Source organism: Erpetoichthys calabaricus, chromosome 17 (assembly GCF_900747795.2).
Source record: "Erpetoichthys calabaricus chromosome 17, fErpCal1.3, whole genome shotgun sequence".
NCBI classification, from domain to species: domain Eukaryota; kingdom Metazoa; phylum Chordata; class Cladistia; order Polypteriformes; family Polypteridae; genus Erpetoichthys; species Erpetoichthys calabaricus.
This window is the reverse complement of record NC_041410.2, coordinates 52,117,809-52,129,956: the sequence shown is the minus strand read 5'-3', so window position 1 is coordinate 52,129,956 and position 12,148 is coordinate 52,117,809. Positions and strand designations below refer to the sequence as shown.

The 12,148-nt window shown below is 37.0% G+C and overlaps 1 protein-coding gene across 1 annotated transcript in view; it reads right to left on the bottom strand.

Moving 5' to 3' along the window:
* arih1 (ariadne ubiquitin-conjugating enzyme E2 binding protein homolog 1 (Drosophila)) overlaps positions 1-12,148 on the bottom strand; it is a 245,209-nt gene that overhangs the window by 19,890 nt on the left and 213,171 nt on the right. Inside the window, exons 11-12 of the mRNA XM_028823941.2 lie at positions 7,574-7,631; positions 3,394-3,654 (exon numbers count right to left, since the gene is read on the bottom strand). Coding sequence (XP_028679774.1) covers positions 3,394-3,654; positions 7,574-7,631 — 319 coding nt within the window. The remainder of the gene's footprint in view (positions 1-3,393; positions 3,655-7,573; positions 7,632-12,148) is intronic.

The window sequence follows — 12,148 nt, the reverse complement described above, 5'->3', positions numbered from 1 at the left end:
GATCAGATCAACAAAGTAAAGGACACCTAGGATATGTCCTCAACACACCTAGTGGGCATCTCTTGAAAATATGATGGTGAATTATTTTCAACAAATTCCTTTCTGTTTTTGATTTTTTTTTCTTTTAAAGTAAATCAGTATTTAATAACCTGTTTAAGTGTGACAGTGGTGAGGACTGTGGTAGGAGTGACAGATGCATTCAATGTGGAGGTGGGATTACATCAGGGATCGCCTCTGAGCCCTTTCTTATATTGCAATGGTGGACAGGTTGACAGGCATGATTAGACAGGAGTCTCAATGGACTATGATGTTTGACACTGATCTGTAGCAAGAGCAGGGAGCAGGTTGAGCCCCTTGAGAGGTGGAGATATGCTCTAGAGAGGAGAGAAATGAAGTTCAGTAGGAACAAGACAGAATACATGTGTGTAAATGAGAGGGAGGTGAGTGGAATGATGAATATGCAGGGAATAGAGTCGGTGAAGGTGGACAAGTTTAAATACTTGGGATCAACAGTACAGGGTAACGGGGATTGTGGAAGAGAGGTGAAAAAAAGTGCAGGAAGAGTGCCAGGAGTAATTTGAGACAGACAGTTACTAGCAAGAGCAAAAGGGAAGGTCTACAGGACGGTACTGAGGCCAGCTACGTTATATTGGTTGGAGATGGTGGAACTGACCAAAAAACAGAGCTGGAGGTGGCAGAGTTAAAAAAGCTAAGATTTGCATCAGGTGTGAGGAGGGTGGATAGTATTATGAACGAGTACATTTGAAGGTCAGCTCAGGCTGGACGGTTTGGAAACAAAATAAGAGAGGCAAGATTGTGTTGGTTTGGACATGTGCAGAGGAGAGATGCTGGTATATTGGAAAAAGGATGCTAAGGATAGAGCTGCCAGGCAAGAGGAAGGCCTCAGAGAAGGTTGATGTATGTGGTGAGAGAGGACATGTAGGTGATGGGTTTAACAGACCAAGGTGCAGAGGACAGGAAGATATAGAAAAAGATGATCTGCTGTGGCAACCCCTAATGGCAACAGCTGACAGAAGAGGAGGAGAAGTAGTATTTAATAGTCTGTTTAGTTATTCCTTTACTAAATAATACAATCTGAATGAGGGGAAAAAAAGACTGGCTAAAATGAAAGTAACAATAGCCTTTCCGCCTTCACACATCCTGAAGTGCCACTGACATGGAAAAAAAGACAAAATTAAAACTGGAAAGGCTGACAATATACTGTATGATGCAGACATGAAGAATATGAGAAAATAAAGATGACTTTGTCTTTGACTCTGTAATTATACAATATAAATATTTAACAGCAGTAACTTAGGAAAATGCTACCTAGAACACATTTCAAAAATACAAATTGAAGTTTGTCTATAATTGATTATGATTTCCAAATATACACTCACCAGACACTTTATTAAGTACACCTTGCTAGTATTGAGTTGGACCCCCTTTTGCCTTCAGAACTGCCATAATTTTTAGAAGCACAGATTCAACAAGGTACTGGAAACATTCCTCGGGGATTTCTGTCTGTATTGACATGATAGCATCACACAATTGTTGCAGATTTGTCGGCTGCACACCCATAATGTGAATCTCCCATTTCACCACATCCCAAAGCTGCTCTACTGGATTGAGATCTGGTGATTGTGGAAGCCACTTGAGTACATTGAACTCAGTCTGAGACCATTTGAACTCTGTGACTTGGTATGTTATCTTGCTTTAAGTAGCCATCAGAAGGTCGGTACACTGTGGTCATAAAGGGATGGACATGGTCAGCAAAAATACACAGGTAGGCTGTGACATTTAAACGATGATCAAATGCTATTAAGGGGCCCAAAGTGTGACAAGAAAATATTCCCCAAACCGTTACACCACCACCACCACCACCAGTCTGAACCCATTGGTACAAGGCAGGATGGACCGATGCTTTGATGTTGGTGACTCCAAATTCTGACCCTACCATCCGAATGTTGTAGCAGAAGTCAAGACTCATCAGACCAGGCAATGTTTTTCCAGTCTTTTGTTGTCCAATTTTAGTGAGCCCGTGTGAACTGTCGCCTCAGTTGCCTGTTCTAAGCTGACAGAAATTGCACCCAGTGTGGTCTCCTCCTTTTGCAGCTCATCTGCATTAAGGTTCGACGTTATGCATTCAGAGATGCTCTTTTGTGTACATTTGTTGTAACAGGTGGTTATTTGAGTTACTATATCCTTTCTATTTGCTCAAACCCGTCTGTCCATTCTCTTCTGACCTCTGCCATCAACAAGGCATTTTCACCCAGAGAACTGCTGCTCACTGGACATTTAGCCTTTTTCGGACCATTCTCTGTAAACCCTAGAGATGGTTGTGCGTGAAAATCCCAATACATCAGCAGTTTCTGAAATATTCAGACCAGCCGGTCTGGCACCAAAAACCATGCCACATTCAAAATAATTTAAATCACATTTCTTTCCCATTCTGATGCTTGACTTGAACTACAGCAGGTCATCTTGACATTGTCTGTATGCCTAAATGCATTGAGATGCTGCCATGTGACTGGCTGATTAAATATTTGCATTAACAAGCAGTTGAACAGGTGTACTTAATAAAGTGGCTGGTGAATGTAAGCCTTTCCCAGAAAGTCTCCTTGAAATACATGAAAGATCTAGGTAATATTAGTAAAAGCTTTTTAACTAGGAAAATTAGATTTGGCTGGGGTTAAACCACATGTTTCCAGCGTGATGTCTGATTTTTACTTTAGGACCATGTGTAGGTCCCACATTCACTTCAAGTTCCATCTTCTGCTTTCTGTGATGGACACTCAATGACTAGTCAGTGTTGTATTTTGTTTTCTCAATTGACCTTGGTCTCCCCACTTTTTACGTGTATTAGATAATATTTAACTGAAATCTTTTGTGAACACCACTATTATTCTGAAATTTGTGACATTAGTTGAATTACAATACTGTAAAAAGATGTGTGAGTTGGATGACTTGATATTCTACAGTAAAATGTGAAATAATCTAATAAAGAATAAGGTACTTTGTTCCATCCCATAACCAGTAGCATTGCTGAACCTAAATATCACAATAGCATCATTCTCTTTTTAAATATTACTACACAAACAATATAATCACCTCTATTGGGTCTGCTTAATAATCAACTGATTATATTGCAAAAACTCAATCAAAAAATTAAAATAATTTGTAGCATTTTATAGTTTACTGTCAAAAATATATTGATATTAAATAAAAGAAAAATGTAATTTATTCTTAAAATCTTAGATCCAGGTTATCCTTTTTTGAAAAGGTCAGAAGAAAATAAATCTTTAATGTAAAACTGGCAATACCATTATAAACATACATTACTGGTAAAGATAACCATTTGAAAAATAAAGTAAAATTACATTGTTCCCTTACCTCAAAAATTATGGACTGATTATTTTTTTTGAGGTAGAAAGCAAAAACATAAGTGTACATAAGCGTGGCACGACACTGGCAAAGTACATCCACAGCCTTCTTCAGAAACTGCACCTCAATCCATGACATATTGTGCTGTTGCATTTCTTCCATCTTCTGTTTAACTTGAGCATATAGCTTGTGTTCAAAACGGAGACTCTGCATGTGGTTCATGTAGCGGTTGCAGTAGAAAAGGTACCTCTGAAGTGCTGCTCGAGATCTCTAAAAAATGTAAAAAACAATTTCTCAAAACACAATGAAAAGGACTTGAATACAAAGTAACAATGTAATTCATCAAATAAAGATAAAATGTTTAGTTAATATTGCTTTAGAATTGTAGTTATTAGTAATAGCTAGGAAAAGTGCAATTGCTAAAATTTAAAAAACTTCCAATGGCATTCCAGAATATGCAAGAGTCAATACAAAATTAATGCATGACAATTTTTATTAAAATCTGAATCTTTTGCATAATTTTTAGTCTATCCCAAATCTCTTAATGAACACTACTGAACACAGGGAAACATTCAAATGGATAGTATGGCCACTGCCCAATTTTTCTAATTTTTTTTTCTTATGACACAAAGTCTACATTGATAAAATTATATTAGAGACATGCGGAAAGCCAGTGTTTGCCTCCCCCATCCAACATGCCAGAAGGATGCCAATTTGAGTTGCTGAGCTGTTCTGCATTGCCACCATTATCCAACATTTAGTCATCTTACTTTTTGAACTTCCTCTGAACAGAGGTGTTGATTAACAATGAGATGCCATCTCCGCATACCATTCATTTTAAACTTGCAACTACAAGATTAACTCTTGCATTTTGTTCATGGACAAATTCTTTCACCCATACCTAGACATAGACTATAATCCAATGAACCATTCCCTTTGTTGATTGAAAGCATCCTTTTCGAAAGAAAAGGCTCAATCATTCAACTTAGATCACCCTGTCTTGAGGACTAAAAGCTCACTCTCCTTAGAGCTCTTGGAGATGGGCACTCTTCAATGCCTCTTAACACATGGGGGTTTGAGGGGGTGACACTGGCTCTAAATCCAACCCTTACAAGCTTTGACTCTTTGTCAATAACTGAACATAATCTTGGTGAAAAAGCATGACATCAAGAAATTAATCTCGGCACCAAACTCTTGTGTCAGAAAGAGTCACACTTATCTCTACAAAGTTGCAGAGGATACAGCAAACAGCCTAACACCCGAACTGACCGAGCAACCCTAGAAGCCTATGCCACATTACAGACAAAGGACCACAGGACAGTAAATGTGCTCCACCACAAGCAAATGATTAACCCACATTTAAATATATTCAAAACAACACATATATAAAGTATACATATGCACACTGCATAGAAAAAGACTCCACTACTCAGGAATTCTACTTGGAGTGACCCATGAAATAACTATCTTAAAGGCCTAGTTAATTAATCTCTGCAAAACTGCTTTATCTACAAGAGTTCAGACTAGCTCCAAACAGTACCATATCACTTCAAGAAGGACATCTTTTTCATTAACTTTTGATTTCTAACTGCCTGACTACTTCCTTTTGTACTGCTCATGGCTTCAGCATGTGGAATAAAAGACAAGGACATGCTGTCCCTAGCAAGTCTTCAATTACTTATGTGAAATTCACCAGACATGCTCAGATAAGCTAAGAGATATAATTGCTCCAGTACATCCTGGGTCTGTCTCTGGATCTTGTCCCACTTACTTGGGGCTGGTACAATTCCTATGGAAGGCACCTGAAATTATTCTCAAAACTGTACATGTGCAAAATGTATTAAGTGGCTCTCATTGACCCCAAGGTGCAGAGGTTTGGCTCCATGGACCTAATGGCTCTCTACCCTAACTTGAAGACTAACTTTCCACAGGAAGTCTCATTTTAGTCATGTATTTTCAACATCTTGGTTACTACTAGGGATGCACCGATACCACTTTTTTGGAAAACGAGTACGAGTACGAGTACTTGCATTTCAGTACTCGCCGATACCAAGTACTTGCCGATACCGAGTACTTAATAAAAACATGATTTAAATTTACAGGTAACAGCTTTAGTCATATAATTTAACAAAAAAAAAACAAGAAACTCTCGTCTATCCACTGGGAGGTTAGGCTAATTAGCGACACGGGGCTAACACTGCTTGTCCAAATATCCGTGGTGAAACTAAACGCAGAGGAGGCTTGCAGTAGGCTGTGGATATGTTTTTTCATGGAGTCGTGTAGTTTAGGCAGCTCCGTGTCAGTCATGTAGCGGCGGCTTGGGACATCATATCTGGGCTCCAGAACATGGAGGAGACGCAGGAATCCCACATTTTCTACCTCCGAGAGTGGCTGGTCACTCAATGCAATGTACTCGATAATTGCCTGTGTTATTTTCACAGCACGTGGATTGTCTCTGGACATTTTCTCTCGTCTTGCTAGAGTTTGCTGCAGCGTGGGTTGTGTTGGTTTAGAAGCGTGGGTAAACTCTTTGTACTCGTTGTCGTGTTGGGATTTTAGGTGCTTGCTTAAATTACTTGTGTTAAATGCGCTACCTTTTGAGCCTCCTCTGGACAATTTCGCTGAGCACAATTTGCAGTCCGCCTTTGTTTTGTCGTCTTCATTCACTTTGAAATAGTTCCACACTGCTGACATCTCTCACCTCTCCTTCTCCCCGCTCTGAGCTGCAGCCGGGGCCTGGGGGCGGGCACTCGGCGCCTGTGATTAACCCCTTACACGCCGCTCAAACACAGACATTCTCAGACCGTGGTATCGGTCCCTGGTATCGGGGGACTTTTAATGAGTACGAGTACTTTAGAAAATGTGGTATCGAGGCCGATACCAGATACCCGTTTCGGTATCGGTGCATCCCTAGTTACTACCCACAGTTCTTGGCCATTAATGAAGATGAGGATCAAGGCCATCTAGTAAACAAAAACTTCATCCAGGAACTTTGCTCTCACAGACCTCTGAAGGTGTCCTGTGGTATCGTGCACCATGATGTTAGCAGCGGATCCTTCAACTCCTGTTAATTGAGAGGTGGGGACTCCATGGGCTGGACTTGTTTTTACAGCATATTCCCACAGATGCTCGAATGAATTGAGATCTGGAGAGACTGGAGGCCAAGTCAACACCTTGAACTCTATGTCATGTTCTCCAAACCATTCCTGACCAACTTTTGCAGTATGGTAGGGCTTATTATTCACTAAGGTTTGTATGTGCTCTGCAACAATGTTAAGGTAAGTGGTACTTGTCAAAGTCACAACCACATGAGTTGCAGGATCAAATGTTTCCCAGCAGAACATTGTCCAGGGTATTACACTGTCTCTATCAGCTTGCCTCCTTTACATAGTGCATCCTGCTGCCTCTGTTGCCCAGGTAAATGATGCACAAACACCAGGCTGTCCACATGATCTAAAAGAAAATGTGATTCATCAGACTAGGCACCTTGTTCCACTGCTCCATGGTCTTGTTCTGACACTTGTGTGCTTTGTAGGAGCTGTCGGTATCTACATGCAGAAAGCTGCAATGTGCTGTGTGTTCTGACATCTTTCTGTCCATCATGGCCAGCATTAAGCTTTTCAGAAATTGCTAACACAATAGCTCTTCTGTGGGATCAGACCAAACAGGCTAGCGGTCACTCCCCACTGGCATCAATGAGTCTAGGGTGCCCACGACTCTAAGACAAGATTAAACTGGTTGAACTTCCTTGGGCCACTTTTGGCAGGTACTAACCACTGCATACCGAGAACACTCCACAAGACCTGTTTTTTGAGATATTCTGAACCAATCATCTAGCCATCACATAGGCCCTTGTCAGAGTTGCGCAGACCCTTACGCTTGTCCATTTGTCCTGCTTCTAACACATCACCTTCAAAATTGGACTGTTCACTTGCTGCCTAATAAATCTACCCCTTGACACGTGCCATTGCAATAAAATAATCAGTGTTATTCATAGGTTCACCAATCAGTAATTTTAATGTTGTGGCTGATCAGTATCTTTTATTTTTAAAATATCAAACAAAACTAAACAGAATGCATAAGCTCTGTTTCACAATCAGATTCTATAGTAATTTCTTTATCAGAATGTATATAGTAAAAACTTAAAAGTACATAAAAAATTGTGTAATTATCACTTGTCTTAAATTACCTCTTGTGCATCTCTGGCTGCCTTTGCATCATCTTCATTGTAACGATTGCAGTTGTACCTTTAAATAAAAAACAACATATATACAAACAAAAATGTACACAATGCAAATGAATTACAAAATATAATGCAAAAAATATACGAAAAGGCTATTCCATAAACATGATTGTATAAAACAATTAATAAACCTGACACTAGTAATTTTTTGAATAAAAATGACAAACTAACTTTGGCTAATGGCAAATTAAAACATTTAAAAGACATTATGGATTAAGAATGAAATGCTGCCATATAATAGGCTTCAAGTAAGATATTTAATTAAATATTGAGGAAAAAACGTGCATATTTTGGTATAGAATTATTAGGGTTAGGGTTATAACATTATTTACTCAGAGTTTAGTGACAGTTATATCCATACACAGAGGTTTTTAGTTACTTGCTGAATCACAGATAACATCGTGTGTGGATTAACTCCATCAGCATTCAATGTAATGGTATTTAGAAATACAATAACTGTGTATTAATGGTCACACACCAACAAACAATTTCACATACCCAACTGCAGCTCTATAAATACTCATTACAAGGACAAATTGTCTCACACTTTGTTATTGGCAGATAAAGCGCCATCATGTAAACTGCTACAATTTTCAAAATTAGAGATTCGTTCAGCAAAAATGAGAGCACTTTCCTTCAGCTTACTGACATGTGTATACAGTATATGCTGTTATGTGAATTAACTTCAGAAAGAGAATTACAAATTACATGTTGTGGCAATCATTTCTTTGTTTAATCAGTACTGTTATAAGAAAAATATACAAGTATTTAATTCAACAGATTATATTTTAATACTGGTTTTTTAGTGCTATTTGTCCCATATAAGCAGAGAATTGAGACTGCAGTATGCTTCAAAGTTGAGAAATACAGCAAAATAGACAAAGATGCTACATGTTGCTATACCAACTTTTGTGTTGCCCCAGCAACTGTCACCAAATGTGTTTAAAAACACTTGCTCCAAACTGTATCCCTTTTTGCCTCAAACTGTTGAAGTCAGACTGGCATCTTTCCAGTTATTGGGTACTTTTCCCACATCTGTGAAATGACATGCTTGAATATGCTTAATACATCTGTCTCATGCATCTTTTGGGCTTCCTAAATTCTTAGGGTTTCTTTTAACTGGAGTAACACTGGAAACGTATGAATGTCATCTTTCTTGAAGGATATAGTTTTTTCTCTCATAGTTGCAAGTCCATACATTTGCCTCAACCTCTTTTCAAATACCTGCCAGGAGTAATTATTTTAAGAGTAATTTCATGCTAATTTTGGGACTATACTTTTGCTTAGCTGTGTTTCATGGTGCTGTACTTAATTGGTTTTCCTCCAACATATTCTGGAGTAAAGTGTGCAATAATTTAAACATCCTAAAGACCTCCTAGAATAATTTTGTTTATTTTTTCTTGTAGATGCAGTATAGTATATCTCACTGATAAAGGAAATGTTTTCAATGAAAGGTTTTCTGCTGGTTGAGATCCCAGTAGATATAATGCCTTCATAGGTAAATTATTGCATATTCAGTTTTTTATTATAGCTTTTCCCCGTGGTCCTAGATTCAGGTCTGTTTCTTTTCAAATAGCTGGAAAAAAATTTCCTTTGCCAACATTGCAAATTAGAATAAAATTAACTATAGTAAAGACTATTTTAAACATTGTAGATCAGTTCATAAGATGCACATGATAGCGTTTAGTATGCTTAAAATGACAAAATGCCGGATAACACTTTAGAAAAGAAAATATTTTTAAAACACTGACTGATGGTGTCTTGTAAGAAATTAAGTTTATTTCAGATATTTCAGATTTTTTTTTTTTTTTTCAACATATTCATGCCAATTTTATTTAAAATGTCTAAAACAAACAGGATTTAAAACAAGGACTCTGTTATTATATTACTATTATCATGGATAAAGCTCTGAAAAGTGTCCCCAGTTAAATCAAACGAAATACACAAATACTGTATACACAATACAGTTAACTACAGAAAGCATAAAAATCTTTCAGGGACAGTTGCCTTCAACTTCAGAACTAGAACACTGCAAGTGAGCTGACAATAAGTAATGCATCTTCTAACCACTTTGGAAACATTAATATCACCTTTTGTTCCATATTTTTTGCCAGTTTTCATTATATTTTGCAGTGTTCTATTTCTATTAATATTTGACCTTAGCACTTTCCTAGGAGTGGTTTGACACATATGCTTTCATCCATACAGGTAAATTTAAATACCTTTTAAAAGCTTTCCCCATTGCCTGGAACACCTGACTCCAGTTACTCTCTTTATAACCATCCACTTTTCCAGATGATTACATACTATTCCATTCTTGAGTTTGAATATTTATACAATACAATCACTAAAGATGCAATAATGTACAATTCTGTCAGTGCTGATTGCATATTTAGATATTAATATTTAGATGAAGATTACACAATACTTCATAATGATTTATGTAGGAATAAAGAAAATCCCAAAGAGTTCACAAAAATGATTTCTGTCAACTAACCATAGTAAAATGGATTATATGTATATTTCTTTTTTTTTTTTAATACATGTGGTGAGAATTGCCCTTTTTCTCTGATATACTATTCATAATCTTTAACTTTCCAACTGATTTTATACAGATTACTTCAAACGATTTTCATTAGTCTTCCATGAATATTTACTAGTAGGAATCTTTTATGCTTGTATTAAATTTACTTCTTGTTGGTATGATTTTGGTCTCTAGAGAAAAATCAGTACACTTTTTTTTCTATTTTAAAAACAAATAACCTGAAATGTCATTAGACCATTACTTACTACATGTGAATAGAAACAGAAGCCATCATGCTCAAAATACTTTATTTTAAAACTGAAAACTGTATCCGTTTTAAAATGCCAGAGAAATCCTAACTTAGCTAGTTGTAAATCAAAATAAGGCACAATAGAAATAGGTAAATTAATAATAAAAAGAAACACAGGAAACTGCCATGGTATTGGGATGCCTGACCATTACATCAAAAGGGACTTAAATGACATTGCATTCAAATATATAGACTTTAATATGGAGTTGGTGCAGCTATAAGAGCTTCCAATCTTCTTGGAAATTGCATATTTTATATACACAGTGTGTATATATATATCTTCTTATATAATATGCTACCGTGCCTGTCCGTTTGTCTGTCCAGGATTTTAAATCACCTGTACCTCGTAAACCTTTTGAACTATTGTCCTGAAATTTGGTACACATATACTACGTGATGCCTACTATTCGCTTTCAGGTGATGATTGACCTCCAAGGTTATTACTCTTTTTATTTTACTGTAGAATCGACTCTCGGCAGCAGCCAGTAGGGTGGCCATACAGTGCATACATACAGGCGTCATTCTCATTCCCTACCACCTTTGCCATCACTTCCCCTACCTCATCATATCTTAAATCATTCTTGAGGCAGATTAAAGACTTAAGTGCCAGCTTAAGTGAAAAATTAAGGAAAACGTACTAAGTAATTGCAACACAAACACTGACTTAATCAGTTTTAACATGAAAAGATGCCGACGAAAGAAGAGAAGAAGCAGGCGGCTAGGGTGGAGAAAAGTAGAGCCTGTCAGGAAGCAGCAAGCGCATCAACCTCTGAGCAAATGAATGCTAAATGTACAGAGAAAGAGTATGAAAACTTTGAATTCTAAAGTCAAGTGTATTAACTGCATGTATATGTATTTTATATATATATATATATATATATATATATATATATATATATATATATATATATATATATATATATATATTTCGTTATCAGCAAGGACTGAGTTCTAATTAGGAAACTGGCTGGAATGAAAACTTGTAGTCACTGTGGATTGAGGACCCCTGTTTTATACAGAAGTTTACCTACTTAAATGCATAAAGGTCTTAATAACATAAGAAATATTTAATAGCCTGCTAGCACGAATCAATGTTGGAAATAATTTAATAAAAAAAAAAAACAACAACGGCAACATCTACACATGATTGTGAATGAAACTTTGCATAGATACTCAATGGATGTGTAGGCAGCCAGGTACTGTAAAGCTTTAAAATATATACAGCAGAGAAACTCCATCTGCAATGATACTCATTAAAACTAACTAAACAGTAGGGCTGTTAAATAGCCCCAAAATTAACATCTGAATATTTATATTAAAAATAAGCAAACTTTCCAGTAGTGGCAAGTACTGTAGGTACTAGATGTATTTTTTTTTTTGCATGTGGTACATCTGTGAAGTCTGAACAGGTTTATAATCAGATGCTATTGTTTAAAACAGGCATGTCAAACTCACTACCATTGGTGGGCCACTTCGACTGCCATACGTGCATCAGCAGGCCACACTGTAACAAATACTATTATACTATACTGTAATACAAAGTTACTGTAGCTTTCTTTCCAATACTGAAAACTTTAAAAAATGTAACATTTAAAGTTTAAAGAAAAGCAATTTATTTCCATACAATCTCCGTACAACAGCGTACAATTAGAGTCTTAGCCAGGTCCTTATATAGGAGTCTTACAGT